The 27,704-nt window shown below is 39.6% G+C and overlaps 3 protein-coding genes across 3 annotated transcripts; 1 reads left to right on the top strand and 2 right to left on the bottom strand.

The window, feature by feature from the left end:
* Positions 1–608: 608 nt before the first annotated feature.
* Positions 609–1,459, bottom strand: im:6904045 (protein NATD1). Its single transcript, XM_026200697.1, has 3 exons — positions 1,265–1,459; positions 972–1,090; positions 609–890 (listed from the first exon to the last, which is right to left on the bottom strand). Exons 1-3 carry the CDS (start codon positions 1,416–1,418, stop codon positions 771–773), a joined length of 393 nt encoding a protein of 130 aa, XP_026056482.1. The 5' UTR covers positions 1,419–1,459; the 3' UTR covers positions 609–770.
* A 317-nt stretch (positions 1,460–1,776) lies between these two features.
* On the bottom strand, positions 1,777–5,339 carry dhrs7ca (dehydrogenase/reductase (SDR family) member 7Ca). The gene is made up of 8 exons (XM_026217617.1): positions 5,188–5,339; positions 4,779–4,813; positions 4,298–4,454; positions 3,319–3,431; positions 2,997–3,207; positions 2,454–2,546; positions 2,159–2,314; positions 1,777–2,051 (listed from the first exon to the last, which is right to left on the bottom strand). The coding sequence occupies exons 2-8, from the start codon at positions 4,797–4,799 to the stop codon at positions 1,843–1,845; spliced, it is 960 nt and encodes a 319-aa protein (XP_026073402.1). The 5' UTR covers positions 4,800–4,813; positions 5,188–5,339; the 3' UTR covers positions 1,777–1,842.
* A 1,033-nt stretch (positions 5,340–6,372) lies between these two features.
* Positions 6,373–21,612, top strand: LOC113053011 (splicing factor U2AF 65 kDa subunit-like). Its single transcript, XM_026217607.1, has 11 exons — positions 6,373–6,725; positions 10,613–10,787; positions 10,967–11,070; positions 11,611–11,762; positions 12,021–12,137; positions 12,526–12,664; positions 12,889–12,968; positions 16,125–16,247; positions 16,337–16,423; positions 16,574–16,816; positions 19,834–21,612. Exons 1-11 carry the CDS (start codon positions 6,677–6,679, stop codon positions 19,963–19,965), a joined length of 1,401 nt encoding a protein of 466 aa, XP_026073392.1. The 5' UTR covers positions 6,373–6,676; the 3' UTR covers positions 19,966–21,612.
* The last annotated feature ends 6,092 nt before the right edge of the window (positions 21,613–27,704 follow it).

Here is a 27,704-nt window from a genome sequence, read left to right as displayed (position 1 = left end):
CTCTTGTTCCAAGGTCACCGTAGCCACCAGATCCAGTCTGTGTCCAGATCAGAGGGTCACTGCAGTCACCTGGATCCAGTACGTATCCAGACCAGATGGTGGATCAGCACCTAGAAAGGACCTCTACTGCCCTGAAAGACAGCGGAGACCAGGACAACTAGAGCCCCAGATACAGATCCCCTGTAAAGACCTTGTCTCAGAGGAGCACCAGGACAAGACCACAGGAAACAGATGATTCTTCTGCACAATCTGACTGGAATTGAACTACTGGTTTCGTCTGATCAGAGGAGAACTGGACCCCCAACTGAGCCTGGTTTCTCCCAAGGTTTTTTTCTCCATTCTGTCACCGATGGAGTTTCGGTTCCTTGCCGCTGTCACCTCTGGCTTGCTTAGTTGGGGTCACTTCATCTACAGCGATATCATTGACTTGATTGCAAATTAAAACAGACACTATTTAAACTGAACAGAGATGACATCAATGAATTCAATGATGAACTGTCTTTAACTATCATTTTGCATTATTGAGACACTGTTTTCCAAATGAATGTTGTTCAGTTGCTTTGACGCAATGTATTTTGTTTAAAGTGCTATATAAATAAAGGTGACTTTGACTTTGTACATCCATCATTTGTTTATTTGTACCTATTTTGTAGCCAACTTGTTGGCTCCAGAAACTATCTGTTCATCCTGTCAAAACACTGCAGAGTCAGGTTGTAAAGGAGGTAAGATGTATGTAAAATCTTCCTTTAAGTTGTTGTTTAATTATGTCTTTATTCGTCTTCAATATAAGCCTGGTATCCAAGATGTGGATTTTCATCTACATATTTTCTAATGTACCAACAGGATATCCTCGCTGTCAAATTTTCTTCAACAACGAAATCCAGAGCAGCCTAAAGAAAAAAAAGAAAAAAGATGTTCATTATTGAGTCTCAGGAAACGGCAGAAGTGAGTAAGCTGAAGCGTGCTCTCACCTTTGCCAGGTGAGCTGCTGCACCTTTGCCCCTGTGTGATTCAGGAACCTCTGTAGAGATCAGCTCCACCTGCTGATCCTCACTGAGAGAGTATTTCAGGACTGCACTGCTCACTGCTCCTGATTCAGTAATATTAGTATGTTGTTAACACAATTACAAGGAATTTGATTTGAGCATATACAGCCAGTCTAATAATCGAAAGTGCTGACTAACTATTAGACAGCGCGTTGTGAATCAGCGGTGTTTCGATGGTCTGAATGTCAAAAAGACATGAAAACGTGCTTTTCTCTTACCGCCGCTGTCAAGAGTCACCGTGAAACGCTGATTCTGTCTATCGTGTATCACACTTGTGTTCGAGAAGTTTGTAGATGCTCTGAGCCGCTGGCTGTTGTTAAATCCTCGACTGAACCGAAAGATACATGTTTGAGACAGTATGTATCGCGCCATGATGTGACGTCACCGAACAGAGCAGGGCAATAACAGCAGAGGGCGCTGTAATGATACAGTCCTCTCTCACATCTGACCTCCACCGCTCACGTGATCACATGTGAACTTTAAATACACTAGAAAATACAATAATTAACCAGATTAGTGAATGAAGAAAAACTTCAAAAACATTAGATAGATAGATAGATAAATAGATAGATAGATAGATAGATAGATAGATAGATAGATAGATAGATAGATAGATAGATAGATAGATAGATAGATATTGGTTAATTAATTTCAGATTTAGTTTTTAGTTTTTTCAAAGACTCACAAAGTCAGCAAATCCACAGTCATACTTGAAAACTGTATTTTTATTTAAAGACTATACAGGACAGCGACACATGTTTTAATCATATACAGCTCTAGTAAAAACCACTGTCCGTCAGTCATCAGGCATCTCCACAGCTTCAGTGTTTCTGACTCCTGCTGCCATGATGGTGAAGAACAGGTTGGGGAAGAGCGATCTGACATAGAGAGCTGCTTTAGGGATGGAGCGGGCCACACAAATCTCCTTCTTCTTACTGCTCAGAGTCTTCAGGAGCTCAGATGCCATCTCATTAGGGGTCACGCCAAGGGAGCTGGGTTTGACGTCTGTAGCCAGTGTCCCAACAGAAAGTCCAAGGCAATTTAGTGGACAAACTAGCCAGATGTTCTTTACTTTCTTTGCATTATGAACTGTCAGTGTATAGTTCACTCACCTGTCCACACAGACTTTGCTGTGACTTCATCTTCTGAGTGTGTGCAGGGAGTTTTTATGAAGGTGTGGTTGACAATGCTCACAGTTATTCCATATTCCTGAACCTCAGCCCGCAGACAGTCAAAGAAAGCCTGAACGGCATGCTTGGAGGCCGCATCTGAACAATGCAGAACATCTTACACTGACAAAGATACATGAATTCAAGACATCTTCATATATGTATAACTGTTGTTTAGAGTTATGAACATTAAGTTTATATTCAGTATCATCCAGTTAAACTAGGCACAGGAACTCACAGGTGGTGCGGAAGGGCATCGGCAGTTTTCCCTGAATGCTGTTGACTAGAAGAATGTGACCTGTTCTTCTGCAGATCAGTGACGAGAGAACACCTGTGACGATATCTAGTCATGAAACTCCTGAGGAAACAGGCTGATAAGTCTTTTACAAGCAATCTGCTATTTTTTGACATGGCACAAGCTGATTGGGCCCCAGTTGTATCTTCAGCCAGTGAGAATAGTTTGGTTTAATGTTCGCTGTGAACTGGTCTTTCTGAAACCCTCCACCTCCCCCAGCTCCACCTGTTTTCATCTGCTACAGTATGACTATTCATGAACATGTCTTACATGCTCACAGCAGTGTGTCTGTACATCTATTGGAAGTATCAAGTCCATAATTTCTCTGCTGAATCAGTGTAGCATATTCATTTGCTAAAACATAAATATATTAACACTGTCACATCAAATTATCATGCGAAAACTATTCAGAGATTTGCCATTATTGAAATACACGTAATTAAAAATGCTTTAACACAACACAGTTGACAGCTGTGGGCGTTTTACCCTTAACCAGCGTGATGGGCCCAAAGTAGTTCACATCCATGACGATCCTGTCCATCTCGAGGGACAGACACTGTACAGGAGCCTTCACCTTCATACTGCTGTTGAAGATGAGAACATCCAGACAGCCGTAAGACTCCAGGATCTCAGAAATCACCTCGGGAACGCTCTCCATGTTACTGAAGTCCAGCTCCACTAGTTTGGGCGGAAACGTCTGGGCAGGAAAGTTTGAACTGAATTAAGTCACGCTGAACTAGTCTTCAAAAAAATAATTGCTAAATGTTTCAGACAATCGTCATTCAGATACTGGTGATGATGCACTCACAAGTGTTGGATCTGATTCACTCATCAGCTTCTCAGCTAGAGTCTCCAACCTTTCCCAGTTACTTCCACAAAGGATCAGTCTGGCGCCTCCAGTGTGGAAGAGTTTTGCACATTCTACAAAGATCACAACGTAAACATCTGAGTTAGACATTGAATATTCAATTCATCTGCAAACATGGCTCATCACAGTCTTGCAAGTGCATTTATTTTAAGCCTTTTACACATTGCACGATTTTAGCAATCCTATAAGATCATCGTTTTTCACGCTGTGTGACATGGATCTAATAAACTTGCATGTAGACTGTACGATGAGGAGATCTATTGAAGGCTATGATGCACGTTTCTATAGAAGAATAAAACATCATTAGCATGTGCTAGTGGCAAACAAATAGAGCATAATGAATCACACTTTCTTGTAGTTTTTATATGTGCTGAAAAAAGTGGAGCTTGAGGTAAGCAGTTTTTTGTTTTAGTGCCATGTCATGTTGATTTCATGTTGCATTTTCATTGGTTGGTTAACTTGGGTCGTAACTGCAAAAACACTGTATTTCTGACACTGCCAGAAAATTATTATAGGCTATCTTTGGTCACAAGACTGTGAGAACGGCCGTCTTTGAACCTCTCTTACTGTACGACATAAAACCATGGATTAGGAGCCACGATCACAGAAATCGACACTATTGTTTAATCTTTTGTCTGGGACAGCCGAATATCGTGCAGTGTGTCTCGGGCTTTAGAGGAGGCCAGTCTGTCATTCCGATTCTTCACTACATTCTCATGTCCTTACAATATATGTATTAATATATTAAACCTACAGTTTTTAATCCTGCCAGGTTGTGACTATCAAATTTAAGATCATATTTGAAAAAAAATTGATTGATTTACCCTTTTATAGAAATACTTCCTTAATTTACAGTATAGGCATATTGATATTGATTGGCACTGATAGCAATGATCCAGTTGTTCTGAAAGAGCAGCACCATTTCCAAGTGTTGACAGCGAATCCGTAATCAGCACCACTTTGTTCCTCACAGTTGTCTTGGCTAAATGCCTGAGTATCAGACTGTAGAGACAGAAGACACCAGCTGCGCCCGCCACCACTGAGAGCACGAGCCAAACTGAGCTCACATCCAGCCTCTGAAACAGACATTAAAACATGAAAATCTACAGAAAAGTCAAGTTTCTTAATGGAATGATTATAGAGAAACCATCTGCTCACACTAATGTCATTCCAAACCAGTATTACTTCCACAGAATGGATTTTTATTTTGTTTTTTAACCACCATGATTTCCAAAGCTTCAAAAAGTTCAAAAAACACCATCAAGGTAGTTCACTTGAGTTGTGCTCCACAAAAAGAAAGTCATACCGGTTTAGGACAACAGAAGAGTAAAAGATTTTTAATTGGGTCATATAATTGTGAACAATTTGCTTCAAATTTCTTTTAAAACACAGTTTCTTACCATAAAGTCACTAATATCCATGGTAACGTTAGACCCTAGAGAAAGAATATACATTAACATAAATTAAATATAATCTGAGTTTAGGTCTCATCTAAACCTGTCTATAACAGGACAGATTATGAGACCTGATTATGAGGTCTTTCATTAGTCTATCAGGATGGCTTCATGGCTTCATGTTCAAACCGTTTGAGAAAAGCTCTAAATATATTCCAGCCTAGAATTAGCCATGGATTCTCATCCTAAATATGGATTCTTGCTGGACTAAGAAACAAACAAACAAAACATGACACATCATTTTCAGACATTATTAACAGCACTGAAATTACACGTTTTAAACACAGAACATCATATCAGCACAACTAGATACAGTGCACACAACTACAGTGCTCAAATGTTATTTATTACTTACCACTAGCATGAGTCTATGAGCACCTCTGATGTAAGCGTCTGTTTTTTAGCATTAGGCATCAGTGGTTCTGATCGTCTTTGGTTGTGATTGTCTTCCCTAGTGTTTCTGCTCACTGCACAACTCTGAACAGCACACACACACACACACACACACACACACAAATGGTAATACTGCAGGGTTTTTAATAGCTCACAGCTGAAGCCGTCCTATGTTGTATACATAGCCACCGGAGAAACTGTTGTTGAGTTTCTGGAAGTAAAGCGTAAAATGGCTTGAGTCTTTAAACTGAGACTGAAACTGAATATAAACTGAGCAAGCCCCAATTAATTACCCATATTATGTGTACAAAAGCTAAAACTCTGACCTATTATTAATTGGAGACCAACTGGAAGAAAATCCACAATCTGATGTGTCTACATTTTTACAGATCACATCATTAGACTTTTCACCAAAACACCAGCAAGCAGTTTCAACCATGTTCAACCATGTTATTTTTATTTTCTTTCATTGTCGATGTTCTTAAGTAGTTCTTAATTTATTGGAAGAAAAAGTGTAGCAGTCAGCTTTGTTTAAATAAATAAGTAAATATGTTTTTTCTCCTAATGCAATCAATTGTAAGAAGTTTTTTTTATTTGTATTTTTTTTTTTAGATGGGGGGTGGGTATCTAATAATTATAATGTTATACAGTATGATTGAAAGTGGAACAAAATATTCCAAGCTGAGTTTGACAGATGCAGTTGAGATATTTGGTGATTTTGCAATTGGAAAATTACATTTAGCCAGAAATAAAGAATACTATGATGTTGTAGATATTTGAAGCACCTGATTCTTTTTTAATATAGTAAAATGTTTACTGTCTTTTACTACTGACATTTTTTTAAGGTATTCTAATTGGGTTTAAAAAGTGTTTTTGTTTTTTTGGCTATATATGCCTAAATATGTATCCTTAGATTTAGCTTGACTATTATAAATAGAAGGTGTTATGCACCATTAATAGTAATTAGATCATATTTATTTATGTTTAACTGAGGTCTAAACCTCTGGAAAACAGTTTATGCGATTAATTGGTATGTGAACATTCGAAGCATGTCCATATATGAGTTATACACTATATGTAATTTAGAAATCTCAGTTTGTGTAATTAAACAGCTATAATTATTTGTTTCTTCCTGCTTCGAAATAACAAAAGTGTAGACCAATCGCAAGACGCGTACCCGCTTGTCTCTGTAACTGACAGCAGTCTCGGCCAATTAGAATCACCGCTCTACACGCCCACAGCTTAGACCCGCCCACACGCCAGACCTGCAGCAGAGAGAAGATTCTCTGTCTCCTACCGAAAGGGATTGATTTCCTAAACAAACACGTTTTCTTCACATGGTGCCACCGCGTCACCGTTATCAGATGAGAAAGCGGAAGCCACTCTATATCAGTGGCTGTGTTTATTAGTTATTACTGCTCATAAGAGCGCCTGCTCCGTCAGGTCTGATCATGTCTGATTTCGAGGAGTTCGAGAAACAGCTGAACGAGAATCGACAAGGTACAGTAAACACATCCGCGGTGTTCATGTGCTGTTATTGGTCAGTTTATAAAACAGCATGTCCCTCATGCACATAAAACAACGACTTTGATGAATAATGAATATATGATGCAAACTGTCTTAATACAGGCATTTTTATAAACACCACACAAATACAGCCACTTTATATATAGATATAATATTTGTGCTGTTTGCAGTGTTGTCATCAAAATGTAAATTTTGCATTTACATAATAACATACTCATTTAAGACTAAATAATACATTTATTCGCCTAGCCCTAATTTACAATATTTCACACTCATTTAAAGCTTTTACAGCGGCCTGAAAAAGTGAATATGAATTTAAATGCATAGTTGACAAAATACCAAAGCAAGTGTCATCCATGTCAAATACTACAGGATATCCTTTCTTCACTTTTCAAGATCATTTTCGCTCAAGGACTATTAATCAGCTGGTGTTTGGGTGATTTCTATTGGAAGTATGCCTTCAGTTCAGTGCAGATTGGAATAAGAATTCTTCAAACAATGTAATAATAATGTAATAACTACATTGATTGTTATGGGAAGTGTTCCGGCTGACCTAATAATTGCAGCCTAACAGTCTTTTACCACCATCTACCTTCCACTGCCTAAAAACAGCAATGCAGCCTGCCTCAGTGACTTCCGACCTGTTCCACTGATATCATCACAAGTTACTGTACATTCAGACTTTCATACCAGACACCTCAGATCTTCTTCAGTTTGCATATAGACCAAAAAGGTCAACAGAGGATGCCATCATCACCACAATACACACTGTCCTCACAGACCTGGAAAACAAGGACAGCTATGCTCAAATGCTGTATATAGATTATAGCTCAGCATTCAACCCAGTGGCTTACCAAAAAGCTTTAAATCCTTGGTGTGCCACCCACCCTCTGCAGCTGGTTTCAGGACTTTATAACAGGCAGACCACAGACAGTTAGAATTGGGAATCGCTCATCCAAAACCATAATTATAAACACTGGAACTTTGTAGGGCTGAGTGTTTAGCCCCATGATCTACACACTCTTCACCCACAACTGTGTAGCTTCCCAGAAAACACCAGCATCATCAAATTAGCTGATGATACGGCAGTCATTGGACTGATAATGGGAGGTGATGAGTCAGCATATGGTACAGAAGTGGCCGACTTAGTGACTTGGTGTCAAGAAAACAAGTTCTCCCTAAGTGTCAACAAAACTAAAGCGATGATTGTTGATCTAAGGTGGAGGAAGGAGAAGCACTCAGCACTGTGCATTGGTGGGATAGCGGTGGCGGGAGTGAGCAGTTTCAGATTCCTGGATGTTCCCATCGCTGACGATCTTAACTGTTCTCCCAATATTAAAGAATTTTTGAAGAGGCTAAGGAAATTTGGCATAACAGGACAGATCCTCAACAGGTTTCCAATCAGGAGCCTCCTAGATGCTACAGGAGTTTTAAAGCCATAACATCAAGATTGAGAAACATCTTCTGTCCTCAGGCCATTAGGTTGGTTAAAGACTGCCATCCACTGCCTCTCACAGCAGACACAGACTACCCCCCAATCCCTTTGTATTGAGTACTTTTGAGGTTTTTGTCCTTGTATTCATGTCTTTGGCTGCTAGAGGTTTTGCAGATCAATAATTTAATTGAATAGTGTAACAGAGTGTTTCCTAAACTCTTGAATCTTTGATTTATAGAAATTTGATAGTGTATTATGTGTATGCCAGGTTAAAGAGATGAGTCTTAAGTGTGTCTGCCTCCCGAACAACATTAGGTAGACTAGGTTTAGGAGCTAAATAGGAAAAGGATCTGCCTCCTGCAGTTGATTTTGATATTGCCAGAGTTTTGAAATCGCATCAGACGTGAAGTACTATACTGCAATAAGAGCTCCCTCAGGTATTGAGGAGCTAAACCATTCAGGGCTTTATAAGCAATTAGAAAATGTTTAAATCTACAGTCATGGCCAGAAGTTTTGGATTAATTGTGTAGAGTGATCAGATGCATTTTAAACAATTGCTATAAGCTTCATTGCCCCCCAAAAATGAACTTTTCACACACAAAAAAAGAAAAGAAAAAAATCACAGTTTCTTTGATCCTGACACAAAATGACCAGCTAACATTAATTGACTAATCATACCAGCAGCACATGTGAAAGTGTGAATATATATCATATTATATTGTAAAAGCAGACTAATAAAAAGGAGGGAAGGAGCGCTTCCAATCATTTTGTTCTTGTTAGCAATGGTTACGTCCAAAGAAACACATGCAGCCATCATCGCTTTGCATCAAAATGACCTCAAATGCAAGGAAATAGCTACCAAGAATATTGCATCTGAAAGAACTATTAATCGGATCATCAAGAACTTCAAGGAGGGAGGTTTGACTGCAGTGAAGAAGTCTTTAGGACGTCCAAGAGTATCCAGCAAGTGTCAGGATCATCATTTCCTGAGGAGTCATCTACAGAATCGTGTCACCAACAGTGTTTGCTTAGTACTGGAAGCATGTTGCTGTGAGAGCCTCTGCATGCACATTGAGGCAAAACTTTTGGAAAATGACCTGATGTCAAGAAGGGCCGCAAAATAGCCACTTCTCTCCAAGAAAAACGTCAAGGACAGACTGAAATGCAGAAAATCCAAGAATTGGACAGCAGAAGACTGGTGCAAAGTTATTTTCTCTGAAGAAGCTCCCATCCGACTGTTTGAGACATCTGGAAAATTGATTGTTCAGAGAAGAAAAGGTGAACATACCATGAGTCCTGTGTTGTGTCAACAGTTAGATCAACCATGTGTGTTTCAACCAAGAGAGTGGGCTCTCTCATAATTCTTCCTCAAACCATTGCTATGAATAAAGAATGGTATCAAAACTTCTTTCAATGATCCATGAGCAATTTGGTGCTGATCCGTGCATTTTCCAGCATGATGGAGCACCGTGTCACAAAGCAAGAGTGATAAAGTAGTTGTTCAAAGATCATTGCATTTAAATTTTGGATCCATGGCCAGGAAACTCCCCAGATCTAAATCTCATATAGAACCTGTGATCAGTCCTTAAAATGTGAAAGGACAAGCAGAAGCCCACAAACTGTGATCAACTGAGCGAACTAATAAGGCAAGAATGGATCGCCATCAGTCAGGATTTAGCCTGAGTATCATAAGCATAACAGTGAAATATTACCATGTTTCTTGATGATATCATTCAGGTGTAACATGTAGAGGGTAAAAAGCAAAGGTCCTAGTACTGAGCCTTGTGGAACACCATCGATATGCTTCCTCTTAAGTTACTGCTACGAATTGATGATGGTCAGATAAGAAACATTTGAAATATTCCATTAAAACATTCCAACACATTAGAGAAACCAACCTTTTCCAAGCTTCGAATCAATTAACCCATATCCTGTACCCTCAAGCATTGGGCCTGGTGTGGCTGCACCAGTTGCAATGTAAGGACAACCCTGGTCAGAAATGTGTAAATGCAATAAAAACTCAGGGCAAAACACGCAAATAAATTGCAAATGTTTTATTTAAATTATAATATATTATATTAAAATTATGTGACTGATATTTTGATAGTGCTCTGAAGCACTGGTTTGAAAATAGCCGCACAAAGCAGTGCTTTAAAGGCACACAGCATTAACAACAGCCCAGAACACCCTAGCAACTACAGCACAGTTCAGAAAACCCTAGCAACTTCATGGCAGCATCCTGGCAACAAACATCAACCCTATGATTGTGCTGGTGAATTTTGCACAGGGATGGATCTAGTTATTTTATTTCAAGATCTGAAAACATGGCATAATTCTGCATAGATATTAAACATAATTATTTGGAAGTATATTTTGGCATTTAATAATGTGCTTTTGACTTCAATATGAAATATTATTCATGCAGAGAGAGAACGGGAGAGGCATAAAAGGAGGAGTCATAGTAGCTCTGCTGGCCACAGTAAGAAGCAGCGCAGCTGGAGCAAAGACAGAAGCAGTCGCAGCAGAGGAAAGTGCAGCCGCAGTCGAGAGCGTAAGAGCAGAGACCACAGGAGCAGCTCTAGAGATCATAAGAAACACAGGTGACTGTAGACAACACACAACAACAGACTGCCATCGTACATAACAACTACCACAGCACTTACTTATCCTTACCGTTTCTGTTGTTTGTTGCCTAAAAAAGACTAATGAATACGGTGCCATCTGCTGTTGAAGACATTTGCGGCATCTTCTCCAGGCTCTGATTTTTTTTTTTTCTCAGCTATTCTCCACGTCGAACAAGAAAGAAAAAGATGTGCAAGTATTGGGATGTTCCCCCTCCAGGCTTTGAGCACATCACTCCAATGCAGTACAAAGCCATGCAAGGTACAGTATGAGTAATTCAGTATCACAGTAACAGTCTTGTTTATCCTTCTAAGTCACACACGCACACACACAAACAGAAAAATGAATGAAAAATTAAACTGATACATTTACAAGTATATCTCAAACGTAAAATCAGTTCAAGTATATTTTATTTGTGTGTGTATACACATTTTAAGGGTTGGGTCAGTCTACCACTTTATTTTGTTTTCAAGTAATTTTGTGGGAAGTCGTGGCCTAATGGTTAGAGAGTTTGACTCCTAACCCAAAGGTTGTGGGTTTGAGTCTCGGGCCGGGAATACCATGACTGAGGTGCCCTTGAGCAAGGCACTGAACCCTGTGTGACGCAACATAGACGCATATTAAGTTTAGTTTATGTTAAAGCTGTATAATCAAAATGGATGGACATTACATGCAACTCAAATACATGCACCAAATTTTGGCCTAAATATAGTTTTAGTGTAAATAATATCATCCATCCATCCTTCCTAATATATATACTGTTGGTGAACAGTTCTTTCATTTGTTGTGTTTGTGCTGTAGCTGCTGGGCAGATCCCCAGCATTGCTCTGTTGGCTGCGTCCACTAATGTTGGTTTGGCAGTCGCTCCCACACAAGTGCCCATCGTTGGCAGTCAGATGACCAGGCAAGCGCGTCGTCTGTATGTTGGCAACATCCCGTTCGGCGTCACTGAGGTAAGTGTTCCAGAATAGTGTTCCTCTAAGCATGTTGTTTGTACAGCTCAGTTCTCATCCTCTTGTGCATGATAAATCAGCTATTACATCTGAAAGTTAGACATGAAAACACCTATTTGTTTTTCAGATTTGTAATAACTAACATACTTTGTTTGCTTTTCTGTACCCAGTAATATTTGTCATGATGCAAAGAGTACACTACAATGATAGTGAAAGATGTTTCTCTGGGAATGCACTGCCTTTTCCTTTGTGTCTTAGGAGTCCATGGCTGAATTCTTCAATACCCAAATGAGACTTGCAGGGCTGTCTCAAGCTCCAAGCAGTCCTGTGCTCGCAGTGCAGATCAACCAGGACAAGAACTTTGCTTTCTTAGAGGTGAGATGCAGATTTCACTCACTTAATGCAACATCTGACAAAAACAGACTGCACCTGTTTCTATGCATAACAGCCTGCGACTCGAATATATTACTCTATAATGGCAATAATAAAGTTAGACTTTAATATAGGTAAAGTCTCATGAATTTCCAGTTTAAATTGGTCCATAACTTTACTTCCAATTTGCATAGCAAATAACTAATTTAATTCATAGGCCTAATGGCATGAAAATATCTCTTCATATCGTTGTTCTAACTGAAGCTTCTTCTTAAGAGAGGTTCGATGCCGCCACTGAGAGGCGTTTTGGTGATGCACAGTAAAATATTTTCATTTAATGAGGCTGGGTTACTCAGAGCTACTCCTGACTGAAGCGGTCTGCCTTCCCTAGTTTCGATCAGTGGATGAAACCACTCAGGCCATGGCATTTGATGGCATTATCTTTCAAGGACAGTCGCTGAAGATCAGACGTCCACATGACTACCGCCCTCTGCCCGGCATCTCTGAGCAGCCTGCTTTTCATGTCCCAGGTCAAGACTCCTATCACGCTCTGCTTCTTTAGATGTCTGTTTTAGATCACTTGAGTATTAAACCTTATAGAGCTTTCAAAAGTGCTCTGACTTTGGCTTCATGTGTGTATGTTTGGGGTGGGATCACCTGCCTGTATTACTTATACATTATTAATGCAGTTATTTTATGTATTCATTTGTGGTTTTTACAGGGCACTTAAAATCCTGTTGTATTTTGTCTTCAGGTGTCGTGTCCACAGTTGTACCAGACTCCCCTCATAAACTCTTCATTGGAGGTCTGCCAAATTATCTCAGTGATGATCAGGTACGATTAAACTTGCTTATCAAGGAATGAATTAATTATTGAGACAAGTTTACAGCCAACTATTTGGGTTTTAGAACACATGTATCAATATGTTTCCATGTGTCTTACATCTTTAGTCACAAATCTTTCCTTAGCCAACGATATCCTGATACTGAACATAAACAGGTTGGAAGTAACAAATATTTGAAAAACAAGCTTTTTCCTAAACATTGTATCATCAAGACATGCATCATTTATCACCTATGGTCTGTGGTTGTCTACACTATAGCAAGAGTAAACTATTTTCATGCTGCCCATTCAAAATTATGTCTATTTTTTTATGTGGATATAGTACATATAACTTTATTGCCATACAGACAGCCTGTAGCTGAAATCCCTCTAGTCTAACTCATCATCAGCCTTGACACTTTTCAATCTGATTGTTAGTTCATTTGTGATTTTCACATTTTAAGACAACATTAACATTTAGGCTATGTGCACACTGCAAGCTGATTTAAATTGTATGCTAAAATCCATTCCAAATCATTTTCTATAACAAAAGTGTAGCCATATACCAAGTTATTGTAAGGTTGTAACTTTGCCCAGTTTTTATTGTTAAATAAAACCAAAAATAAATAAATTGATCATTAAAATTAAGCTGAAATAAAATAAAATGTGAATATTAGATGGAGATGGAAAAAGTCTTGGTTACCTATGTAACGTAAAATGTTGCTAACTGACAGATATGGTACAATTAATGCCTGAGCACATATAACATCTGTCCCCTAAAAAGTTGAAATAATGTCCAGGTGTTGTATTAATTTAAAATGTTGAGTTAGATTTAAAAAATTGCATGAATGCTGACTTGACTGTTCACACTGATGGACAAATTTGGAACTGAATATGTCTGTTATGGAGAGTGATTTGGGCCACAATGTGCTGCAGTGTGAACAAAGCTGGTCAGATGCCTGATAGGATGTGTGATCAGTTTTAAAAGTAATGCATTACTTATTAGTAACTTGTAATGCGTTACCCCCAACACTGTGCGTAATTACAGCAATGGGTGTAGATGCAGTACAGATGCACAAGTTTCTTGTTTCTATTGCAGACAGTACCGAGGGGGTTTGGTAATGGTGCACCTCAGTGATCTAATTTGAATGTAGCTAACTAACTTAATCAATTGGAGCTGAATGTACCCTGGTATTCATTTCTTTCATATTCTCATATATTTTCTTTCTTGCAGTCACTGTTACTGCTTTGAAACTCACAGCTCTTTCATTTTTTGTTCCCCCACTTTGTCCCCCAGCTAGGGGCCTGTAAGATCGTTAAGTCTGCGCTCATAATTTGTTCAGTAGTTCTGATCTACTGCTGCCATGCCAACATGTAACACAAGGCAAGTAAGACATTGCGTTTCTCACACGGAGCTCCTCCTGTCAGCAGGGACCCTCCCCTCGCTGTCCTCTCTCTTCCTTCACTCTTTCGGAGCGCGAGCATCACTAAAGGGGCTCTGGGGAACCGGGATGGTGAATGGGAAATGTTTGGAAAGTCAGATCTGCAGTAAGAATATAACAGAGGGGGAAGTGACCTAGGAGACCCAGTGTAGGGCTCATATTGCCTGAAGTTTGGAAGAAACTTTGATTTTGAAATATGTTTCTACTTTTGCATGCAAAGAAAGGGCCTTTCATTAAGCACGTCTCTTACATTATTTTAGTATGTGGCTGTTATGAGGTGGGTCACACTAGACTTTGAAACCACCTAATGTTTCACTGTAATGTATGAGATATTACATCACACTCTGTGACGTGTTTTCTTAAACACATCAATTCAACAACATAATTAAAAATATATAAAAATACTAAATCCAGTATGTAAAAATATACAATCTGCTCCACTATCGTAACACTGAAAACCTGCAGCTTTAAAGTTTCATTCTGTTCTTTCAGCTAAGAGCTTGCGCTGACATATTCTTTTGCTCACACGTCTTCACAGGACACAAATATGCATGTTTGTAAAAACTTTGAAACACAGCAAAACACAAAACTTCAAACTGTTTCCAGTGTCTCCTATTCGCATGAATGGAAGTCAGTGGAATGAAAAGTGTAGTGTGATGCCCCTTTTGAAACACAGCTCTACTTCTATTGAATAAACAGTGAGCATAAGTCATTTTCATCTTTACGTATGTTAACTTAGTGATTATTGTAATGTTGAGATGGACTGGAGTGAAGACCATTAGAATCTTACCCTTCTTCATTCAGATAAAGAAGGGAACATCAAACTAATAATGTTTTATATTATGAACATGTATCCTGGTGAATGGATGTACTGCGGGTGTAGAGCACAACAGCTGACTTCTGGATTTTGGTTCTGTTTTCTTTTTATTTCAAAACCCCTATCCAAACTGTGAATAAAATTAATTACAGAAAGCAAGCAGAGAGTGTACCCAGGTTCATGACTTCAGTCTAGCACGAGTTCTGCTCTCTCGCAAAAACTCCCATTATAACCACTGAAGCTGATTTCTGATTTCTTTTGACACCTTATCATGAATTTGGGAGGCATTTTGTTCCATTTGGTGGCATTTTTTTCTTGAACCTGTTGCATTTCAAGTCTCCAACCCTGATTACAACCTTTGAAACCTAAAAGTATTTGTACAAATGTGTAAGACTTTGTACATGAGGTCTACATGAGCGAATAAACTGCTTGTCCCTTGAAGTCCTTTAATATAAGTATAAAATATAATGGATTTTAGTTCAAGTTCTGTCATCATTTCCTCCCCCTCAAGTTGTGATGAACCTGTATGAGTTTCTTTCTTCTGCTAGACACAACAGAAGAATGGTAGCCATGTGACTTCCATATAGTACGGGGGGAAATGTAATGGAAGTCAGTGGCCTGATTACCAACATTCTTCAAAGTATCTTACAAAAGATCATACAGATTCCTCACAACTTAAGGGTGTGTAAATGAGTCCATTTTCATTTGCTATTCTTTTAGGTTTGTGTAAATAGTTTAGTGTGATTATGCAGTGTCTAGTCTTTATTCCTCAGTGAATGAGAAGCAGCTGTTGTGCTCTATCGGTCCTGTGGTCTAGTTCAGCCCCGTCCTGGGTTTATTGGACAGGTAGGGTTTGAGCTGCAGCTGCTGTGGTGTTAACATGCCTGTGCGTCCTCCACTGTTGTGCAGGTTAAAGAGCTCCTGACGTCATTTGGCCCTCTCAAAGCCTTCAACCTTGTGAAAGACAGTGCCACATCACTGTCCAAAGGCTATGCTTTCTGTGAATATGTGGATATCAGCGTCACTGACCAAGTAAGTCAATTTAGGTTCAAGTATTAAAGGAACACATAGATGCATGTATTTTGTGAGATTCACCCAGATAGTTGTACCATTTTGCTCAGGCGGTAGCTGGATTACATGGCATGCAGCTGGGTGATAAAAAGCTCATCGTCCAACGGGCAAGTGTGGGAGCCAAGAACACCAATCCTGTAAGTGCCAGTCCCAGTCCTTCGACACAGTTCTTGTAATGGCAAAAATCAAGACATTCATGAAGAATGCATTGCTGATTACTTACATGCCCAGCTTCAAGCTATTGATTGAGTTAGAGGTCCAGTCTTTCATGCTGTGTTTCCATGCAGGCCGCTGTTGTAGAGACGACGGTCATGCTTCAGGTGCCAGGGCTGCAGAGGGTGCAGAACTCAGGCCTGCCGACGGAGGTGCTGTGTCTGCTGAACATGGTCATGCCGGAGGAGCTGCTGGACGATGAGGACTACGAGGAGATCCTGGAGGACATCCGGGAGGAGTGCTGCAAGTACGGCACCGTGCGCTCCATCGAGATCCCCAGGCCTGTGGATGGTGTGGAGGTGCCAGGCTGCGGGAAGGTCAGTGTCTGTAGCTGCAGGGAGGGAGCAGCACTTTAACTTAAAGAGTCGGAAATAAATGCCTTCAGGGATTAAATGTTGAAGAACATTTAGCAAGCTCTTTTCCAGTGATAGGATATTGTGGCCACATGTGTCAAGCTCCAGAAATGACAAGAAAATCACCATAAAAGTAATGAATATATTGCCCATACAATATATTTCAAGCCTTACAAAGCCATGTGTTAGATGAAGAGACCAGAATATTCATTTCAATTCCCTGGAAATCCCCTCTTCTGTAGCTCTCAATTCAAAGGTGCTCCCATTAAACACATCAAATCACATTCAATGTCAATGATATCATGTGTCATTGGCTCTTACTTTTCTTTTGACCAAATATCACTGATATCAAACCTACTGTAAAGCATTCATTTTATTATTTTAGATACAGAAAATTGTCTGGTTTAGCCATTAGTGAGCATGACAGCATCTGTATTTATTTTTCTTTTATTAGATGTAAAAGAGCGATCCAGATATTCTACCCTTTTGTGTTTTACTTTTGGAACAGTTTGAACAGTGACACAATTTTCATTTTGAGTGAAGTAGTATTTTATTTTATTTCTTTAATTAGCAATTAAAGTAAATAGCCTCAGCTAAACCTTAAACCATAAATACCATAAATAAAATAAACGTTAACTGAAATAAAAAAGAATTATAATAATAAAAACTTACACTGTTATTTAGTTTTTAGCTAGTTTCTAAGGAAGCATGTCTCATTTTCATTTTGTTTTAAAACTGAGAAAAATAAAACCTATTAAGACATAAATAATAATAATGAAAAAACACAACAAAACTACTAAAACTAGCTAAAATAATAATAAAAAGAAAATACTAATTATTAATACAAACTTAGTAGTTTCTCAATTATAAAAATAACACAGTGTCACGAATGCACACAGGAAACGAGAGATCCAAATGCAGTGTTTTAATGGGTAATCCAAAAATCTATATCCAAAAAATAGGCAAGAGGTCATAACCATAAATCAGTCCAAAACAAGAAACAAGAACCAAGAAAAACAAAGGGAACACGAGAAAGCCGGGTGACGGAAAACAAGGACTCTATCAAACAGATAGAGACAGGCTGGTATATATGGACAGGTGCAAATTATGAAAGTGCAATTAACAGGTGTGCAATTAACAGTGATGAATGGGACAAAGGCTTGTGAGAAATGTAGTGCCTGCAGTGGGGTGACTATGGGGAAGTGAGACCACTAGTGGACACCCAGGGAAACACAGACCAGACACTGTGACATTACCTCCTCCTCTAAGGAGCAGCTACCAGATGCTCCACCGAACACAAGAACAAACCAAGGAATACTGAGACCAGGAGGGACATGGATTGGTGGAAGATAAGTGGGAGGGATTGAGGTCCAGGTCCATAAGAGGGAAACAGAGACAGGAGGTGAAAAATACAAAACAAAAAAAACAACCACAAGGAGACCAGGAGGGAGGAGGACCGGCGGATGACCAGTGGGAGGGACAGAGGAACAGGTCCATAGAAGGAAACAGAGACAGAGAGTGAAAAAAAAAAATCAACAACCACAAGGAGACCAGGAGGGAGGTGGACAGGCGGATGACCAGGGGGAGGGACGGAGGGCCATGTCCATAGAGGGAAACAGAGACCGGAAGTGGAAAAAAACAAAACAAAGAGGCCAGGAGGGAACGGAATGTTCAGGGGCCCAGGGCAGGAATCCAGGGTGGAGCAGATGGAATTGGAGCCCACCACAGCAGAGCAGACGGGGAGAACCACCACCCCCTTCTGGTCGAGACAGAAGCCCACCAGGGCGGTGCAGAGGGCCACCACAGCTGAGCAGACGAGGCTCTGACTCAACTCTGGAGGGTCAACGGGAACCTTACTCGGGTCAATGGGGACCTGACTCGACTCTGGAGGGACCACGGGGACCTGACTCGACTCTGGAGGGACCACCGGGACCTGACTCGGCTCTAGAGGGACCATGGGGGACCTGACTCGATTCTGGAGGGACCAGGGGGGACTTGACTCGACTCACGAGGGACTAGGGGAGACCTGACTCGACTGTGGAGGGACCACGGGGACCTGGCTCAACTGTGGAGAGACCACTGGGACCTGACTCGGCTCTGGACGGTCACCTGTGGCTGCCATCTTGTACAGTGGCACTATGCTGGCAGCCATTTTGTGCAGTGGCGCTGGGCTGGCGGTCACCTTGTGCAGTGGCGCTGGGCTGGTGGTTATCGTGTGCTGTGGCACTGGGCTGGCGGCCATCGTGTATGGAGAGATGGGTGTGGTCAATGTATCCCTTTGACTACAATGGTGAAGGTAACTTGTGAACCCCCAAAAGTCCAAGACCTCCAGCGCCTTCATCTCCCACCCAGGCAAAGGAACATCCAGACCATTGTTAAACAGGTTCTTCAGTGCTTCCTCAATATACCCCAGCCCTACTGCCATTCTCCAAAAGATCTGCGTAAACTCACCTACCTCACTCCCCTTTTGATGGAGGGTGATTAAGTTCAGGAACCGCCCCCTCCGCTCCTCCATGCTGGCTGAGGAACAGATACGAAATCCCACACTGCTGGATCTGGGGATGATGGAGTCCTTCTGTAACGAATGCACACAGGAAATGAGAGATCCAAATGCAGTGTTTTAATGGGTAATCCAAAAATCAATATACAAAAACAGGCAAGAGGTAACCATAACCATAAATCAGTCCAAAACAAGAACCAAGAAGAACACCAGGAACACGAGAAAGCCGGGTGACGGAAAACAAAGACTCCATCCAACAGATAGAGATAGGCTGGTATATATGGACAGGTGCAATCAAATGAAAGTGCAGTTAACAGGTGTGCATTTAACATGAATTGCATGAAGTGAGACCACCAGTGGACACACAGGGAAACACAGACCAGACACTGTGACACACTGTCAGCTTTATTGACTTTTTTTAAGCAGAACTCTAAGGCTCGGCTAATAATGTTGGAATTAAATTTTTGTATCTTTGTTGCAGATATTCGTAGAGTACGTGTCTGCTGCAGAATGCCAGAAGGCTATGCAGGCACTGACAGGACGCAAGTTTGCTAACCGTGTGGTGGTCACGAAATACTACGATCCAGACATGTATCACAGGCATGAGTTCTGAGGGAAGATACTCTTCATCTAATGAGAAACAGAGAGAGCTGCCTGTGCCATCGGAGTGTGAAGTTTCAATAAGCTCTATGAAAATGTACACATTGTCCTCTACTTCCACTTATCAATTTATTTTCCATATTGAAATACAAAGGATTAGATGTTACTAGCCACGTAGGAGATATTTTTAGAGATCTAGTACAATGAAACAGTGTCAAATGATTTCTTCCATGTTAAGGGGTACATGCAGTGATTTACACTTTAAAATAATGAAATTACAAATATGTAACAAGACTAACAGCAATTTTTTGTTAAAGAAAGTGTTAAACTTGATAAACTTTAACCCTACCCATCTCCACCCCCCAAATCCCATTTCCACCCTAAACCTACCCATCACAACCCCCCGGATCCCATTTCCAACCTAAACCTATGCATCTCCACAATCTGTATCGCATTTCCACCCCTGAACCTGCCCATCTCCACCCCCCGGATCCCATTTCCAACCTAAACCTAAACCTATGCATCTCCACAATCTGTATCGCATTTCCACCCCTGAACCTGCCCATCTCCACCCCCTGGATCCCATTTCCACCATAACCCTACCCATCTCCACCCCCCCGGATCCCATTTCCAACCTAAACCTAAACCTATGCATCTCCACAATCTGTATCGCATTTCCACCCCTGAACCTGCCCATCTCCACCCCCTGGATCCCATTTCCACCATAACCCTACCCATCTCCACCCCCCGGATCCCATTTCCAACCTAAACCTAAACCTATGCATCTCCACAATCTGGATCCCATTTCCAACCTAAACCTAAACCTATGCATCTCCACCCCCTGGATCCCATTTCCACCCTAACCCTACCCATCTCCTACCCCCGGATCCCATTTCCACCTTAGCCCTACCCAACTCCACCCACCAGATCCAATTTCCGCCCGAATCCTACCCATCACAACCCCCTGGAAACCCTTCCAACCCTAACCCTACCCATCTCCACCCCCCGGATCCCATTTCCAACCTAAACCTAAACCTATGCATCTCCACAATCTGGATCGCATTTCCACCCCTGAACCTACCTATCTCCACCCCCGGATCCCATTTTTACCCTAAACTTAAACATCTCCAGCCCCAGGTTCGAATGGTTCCAGTTATTCTTATACATATTGTTGTTACAAAAATGTACTTATATAATTTTTGTTACACGAGTACTTAGTGAAGTGAAAAAAAAGTGTTGTTACCAATTCCCTGTTACACAGGTATTAGGGACACTAAATATAAAGTGGGACCCAGAAATATTACTTGACACCTGAAAACACCTTGTCATGTTGTTATTAGTTAGGATAAAAAAAATGTCAGAATTTAATGCTCAGATTAGATATTGTTATGTGTCCTTATAATAATCTGAGCCAAAATTCTAACCAGTGTTCGAAATTTACGATGATATTGAAGTGAACAACACTGAAAACATCATTCACAGAGACTTCTATTTAACTCTGACACATTACATGCTTTTGAAAATAGACAGTGACTGAGATTCATTATGACGAAGCTTCTGCTTGATACCAGTGACAGCCTATTCATGTTTTTATGAGGATCATTCTCACCAAATATGTGCGTTGTATTTCATAAAGTAAATAAATTGTTTTTGCATTGCAGTTTTTATTACTGAATGTGTTTTTTTTCTTTGCAGTTCTCATTATTCTCAGTGGTGATTCTCAGAGTCCCACTACTGTATTACAGTACTTTTTTTTATAAATAGATTATTGTATTTCCTTTGCACATTATGCTGAGAATGCTGTTTTTTTAATTCAAAGGCAATGATAATTGAGGGTGAAAATGTGCTATCATGAAAATGTCACAATAGCAAAAAAAAAAAAAAAAAAAAATCTAAATTTGATACATGTACTGTATAATGTATTTGTTAATTTTATTTTTGGGCTAAAACATTATCCTGATTGGTAGTTTTGAAATGCTGCTTATAGATGCAGTATATTAATGCTGAATATTTGTACGTGTACATGTGTTTCCTCTGTATATACTTACAGTTTGAAGGAAATTTTCAATCATGTTTCAAGATATTTCAAAACAGCATTGGGTGCTTCGGACAGCTGCTCCTGCCAGAATGTATTTGTTCTCGTTGGTAAGCTGCAAAAAGGCTAGTATTTCTTCAAAGATGTCAGAACAGATTCAATCTGACAAGAAGACACAGCCTGTTTCTCCCTGTCATGAAGAAAGCAAAAGCCCTGACAGAAGTACTTACAGCATCTGTAAAAAGATGATCTTACACAGCAGAAGTTCCGTTCCAAGTTTTCTCTCTCATTTCTCATTCTTAAGAAACCAATGTATCAGATGATGACTTATACTTCATTTCACGTTCACCTAAAATGTGCTTAAATAATTCAGTTTCTATGGCTAGTGCTGCCTTGTTTTCAATAAATGACATGATTTGTAGTGCCGTCAGTTACTCTGTTGTCCTTACAGGATGTTTCTAATCCTGCTCCAATCACATATTTGACAAACGGAGTGAAATATTGTGGGACTGGACTAAATATCTGCAGTGTTGCAAGGCTAATCACCCAATGACATCAAGAGCTGGAACTAACAGCAGTATAATGAATGTTATTCTATACAGATATTGAAATAATACCAACAGTGAGTGAGTGCTTGCTCACACAGGACTTTCATAGAGAGCAAATGCCTGAAAATGTGGCAGGTGACAACAGTTGCTATGGAAGGATTGGCTGTATGGTCAAGTAATCTACAAGCAGTGAGTAAAGGTTGTTGCTCTCCATGGTGCTGAACTACAATTATGGTTGGAATACACTATATAACTGTACAGTCAAGAATAGATTTTAAACCATACATACACTTATCGACTAGTTACTTACTGTAAATAGTTACAAATGTTAAAAGGCTGACTGAATGAACTCGGAGCTTGTAAGGGCATGGGTGCAGGCTACAGCCTCTGCTTCGTCATGTTGCCAGATCTAGTTATTTTAAGCTTTGCCGAATTTGTTTTAATATTTAATGTGATAGCTTTAATTAAGTAATTAAAGCGTTAATAAAGGGAGGAGATGAAGGTTGGGATTAACGATTATATATCCTATTTTTGAAGTTAATTTAGTGCATTTGTCGGGGAATTACTTTTGTTTGTTTTTCGTAGCATTATCTGGCAACACTATCGCCTGCACCTAAACTGACCCAAGAAGTGACAGGCAGGCAGCAATCAAACAATGAGCACGCGGATAGTTTGTTGCTGAGGACCACATTCGGTGAGACAAACTAAATGATTATCATGATATTATCTACTTTTTTTTATGCTATCAAAACAATAGCATAATAACCATCCATCGTAAAATAACTGCAACACAACAGTAATGAAAACACTGGCTAGGATGAAAGCTACGCTATTTCATTAAGTTTAGTAGTTAGCCAACCATTTAGAAGGTCATGCTGGAAAATCATAAACATTATAGTTAAACATTCATATAGAGAATAAGATCTTATTTATCGCACCAGTTCTCATCAATGAAAATTATTACAGAAAAAAGTAGCCTACTAGCGTATTGATGCATCATGAGATAGATAGATAGATAGATAGATACCATAATTTGGCCTATATTAACAAATTGTCATGCAGTAAGTTATAAATTAATTACTTTCCCTCAATACAGACTGAAGAGAGCACACCCAAAAGTGAAATGGCAAAAAGGCACAGTGGTCTTAAAGTGACACATGCAGACTGCCCCCAAAAATGCAATATACCTTTCGCCCACAGTTCAGAATCTCAGAGGAAATCAGAGATATTCTAATCAATATGATACAGGCAGCTACAGGTACTTCATTGTATTAGCTGATGAGACCATGGATATAAGTGGGACAGAACAGATGTCCATATGTGTCCGTTATGTCAATGAGGAGGAAGAAAATGTAGAGATAAGAGAGGATTTTCTGGGTTTCTGTCCCTTGCTCAGACAAGATGCAGCAACAATAACTTCAGCCATTCTCAATCAGCTAAAAAAGTGGGGTCTTTAGACTACCTTGCTGAGAGGTCAGGGCTATGATGGGGCCTTTATAATGAGTGGCAAAGTGAGTGGGGTGCAAAGGAGAATCAAGGAGGTACCCTATAGGGCAGTGTACACAGTCATGCACTTAATTTGATTGTGGTGCATGGATGTACTGATCTTCCTTTAGTGAAAATAACATGTCCACCGTAGAAAAGATTGCAGTGTTTTTCTCAGCCTCTGGCGCCAGGAACAGACAGAAAGTAGACAACAAAGAACAACAGGGATTCCCCTGATGTCGGACACTAGATGGGGTAGCATAGCTAACACAGTAAGTGCTTTTGTGGAGAAGTTCACTGCTATACATTCTGTTTTGGAGATCAAGGAGGCAGAAGTAACTACTATTTCTGGAAAGGCCAGTACTCTCCGGCATAGTATTATAACATTTGAGACTATCATTACAGCTTTAATGGTCAACAAAGTGCTGGGTTATATGTGTCCTCTAAACAAACAGCTGCAGACTACCAGCTTAGACATCATGATGATACGAGGAGGCAAGAAATGTACAGGAAGTCATAGCCAACCAAATAAATGAGCAAGGATTCGGTTGGTTTTCAAAAAGCCACAGAACTGGCCAACTTAACTGATGTGGTCCCAGCCATGCAGGATATTGGTGAAACAGAATTACAGACCAAACATAACAACAGAGTCAAGTGTCAGAGTGTAAGATCATCACGTGAATCTCTTCTATCCCTTCATAGATCACATAACTAGTGAGCTGGATGTGAGTACTAGCAGCTTACCTGGTACCAGAATCTCTAAAGAAACTGACAAAAGAAAGATAGCAAAAAGATGGTAAAATGGTATGGTCATCTTAATTTCTTAGTCATCATCAACATTAATTTCTCTATTGCTTTTGAACTGTCTGAATCTATTTTTTTTATTTTACCATTCCAGTGAACTAAGAAATGAAGATAAAGAGTCTACAGATTCAACACATGCACACACTAAACCAAACAGCATGTAAATAATTTGCAACATGTCTGTAAATTGTAAAACATTGTTAAAGAAAAAAGAAAAAAAATCACAAACATCTACCTGACTGTCTATTTTCAAGTGTAGCCTATGTATAGTGTATAATGTCTTGCATTTGTAGCTATTATTATTGCACAATTCTTAACAACCCAACCCCCACACCCCAATGATGACCCGCTACTTCCTCTGGATTTCTGTAGTGTGATTTCGATGGTCCCTTTACTATCCCATGAGGCCATGGCAGAAGATTTCTATTCTTTGACTGAGGCTCGTCCTGCAGTGTTTTATTCTAGCAGAGGGTGGCGTCCCGTTCTACCAGTCCCTGGTCTTGTCCCTTGTTTCACTGTGCTGCACCTCTCACTGTGTCTCAATATGCTGTTCAAAGGTCTGTCTCTCTTTACAGCACAGTAGGTCAGCTGCTCTGTCAGCGGCAGATGGCCAGCGTAGCTCTGAGACATTTGCACAAATGTCAAGGCTTTCAGAATTAACAATGTTGAAGTCACAATTATTTCGTGCTTTATACAACACACATTGATTCAAAGACGCTTTGAAGTCATAAACAGGAAAATAATTTGATGTTGCAATATTTATCAATTATGAGCTCTACAGAAGACCATAGTGTCATTATTCAGCTCAGTTTAGTTCAGTGTTCATTCATTTGAGTTCAATAACTTTGTCACTTTTGCAAAGTTCATCAGTTATGAAACCAATACAATTCAGCTCTAAGCAGATCTACAAAAGACAATATTGTCAATATTCAGCTCAATTTAGATTTGATTAAATAAAAAAAGAGATCAAATTCGTTTTGGTTCATTTCGAAATTTACGGAGCCCTGCACATGACATGCAGGAAAAAATACAAGGCTAAATCGTGTGCACAATTTACTAATTCATATTTATTTTTTCTTGCATGTCATCATCGGGGCTCTGTAAGAAATTAATAGTTCATCCACAAATGAAAATCTTTCTCACCCACATGACTTTCTTTCATCCGTTGAACACAGAAGATAATTAGACACAATGTTTATGCCAAGTCAGATCAAACAGAGCCTTTTCAATTTCTTAATGTCTACGCTCTTATTGTGACCCATTCATCCATGCATGTATTCTAAAGGAGAATTTAATAACTTGTCCCATCTCGGTAATCACTTTCCTTTTCAGCTGGCATCCCCAATATACCAGCTAATGCATTATTATTGATGCATACCTGGAGAGAACTGTATCATATTACACATCCTTTTTCAAAACTTCTTAACTTTATTCATATTCAGTTGAATCAACACACTCACTGATGTATATATATATATATATGGAAGAACAAGATCTCTCTAGAAGAGCAGAAAGGTTATTTCTTCTGAACGAAGTACTTCATTCAAATCCAGAGAGCTCAACAGTGCTCCTCTCCACAGTCTGCCATCTGTACTTCAGTCTGTTTTTGCTTAATATCAGCTGTTAACAATCGATGAATGGAATGAGAGCTTTGATAAAGTGTAAAAAAAAATCTTGATTTAAAGCTTGATAAAAGTTCACCACTTTCCATGGCGTTACTTTTGTCATTCTAATAAAGATTTTGAAAGGGGCTTTTCCCCTGTTGTCCTGGTTTGCTAGATGTTTTCTTTATATCGGATTGTACTATAACCTACCAACTTCAGATTTCTCAGCTGCGTCTGATCAATGAAAGAAACGATCCTGTCTATCATGTCACGTGTGTCATCTCTCCATGTGGCTGCGCTCGCAGAAGAAAGACTTGATTGTGTCTTTTGACAACACAAGATCTGCGTGTGGCAGATGGGATTTAAATTAGAGGACGTCCAAGTCTGCACTCGATCCAACTGGATATATTTGTGTGCAATGTTGAATCTGTAACTCCATTTCTAATCATGTTAATAGACAGAATGTCAATATTCTGCCTGCTTAGCCCAAGTGCATTATTTACTCACTGCTGTGTATTTTCTCACATGAAACATACGGTAAATGGAGGTGTTAGGCAGAATGGCAAAGCTTCTGTTTTCCATACTGCAAAACCCAAACCAATACAACAGTTTTGTGTGAGAACAGATGGAAATTTAAGTCATTGTTAATGAATGAGGTTCCCCTCTTCAAGCGTTGAAATGTCAAATATCATGTAATGCAAATCTGGTGACAATGACACCAAGCAGCTTCAAGAGCTCTGACTGAGGGGTTTATATCAGTGAGAATAAGTTCAAGTCGAGCTGTTCTTTACACAAGAGATATTGTACTCTAATATGGTGCTTAAACACAAGTTCATGCTACTTTTGTAGGGTTTTTCATTCCCCATTAAGGTTGCAAAGGGGTGGAAAAATTCTGGTAAATTTAAGGAAACTTATAAACAAATCCTTGGAATATTGCAAAAAAAATGTTTCCAAAATTTCTTGCATTTTTCAGAACTTTATTACATAAAAAAATATTTTTGTTTTAAAAAATAGAAATACATCTAGATTTAGATGATTTAGAAGATTTTTTTCTTAAGTTAATTCCACCATAAGTTCATAAAGACATTGTAAATATAATCCAAATATATTGAGTAGTTTAGTCAAAGTCACTTTATTTAATGAAAATAGAAAATGCAAATGTCCACAGACGTCAAGTTTGATTCCATACAGATCTCAAACATTTTAAAACATATATTGTTTGTATTTGTCACGTGTCTCCAAGCAACAAGGCACATTTCTGCATGACTTTGTTGTG

Source organism: Carassius auratus, chromosome 3 (genome assembly GCF_003368295.1).
Source record: "Carassius auratus strain Wakin chromosome 3, ASM336829v1, whole genome shotgun sequence".
Taxonomy (NCBI): Eukaryota; Metazoa; Chordata; class Actinopteri; order Cypriniformes; family Cyprinidae; genus Carassius; species Carassius auratus.
The sequence above is the reverse complement of the archived record's forward strand: the minus strand, read 5'-3'. Positions and strand labels throughout refer to the sequence as shown.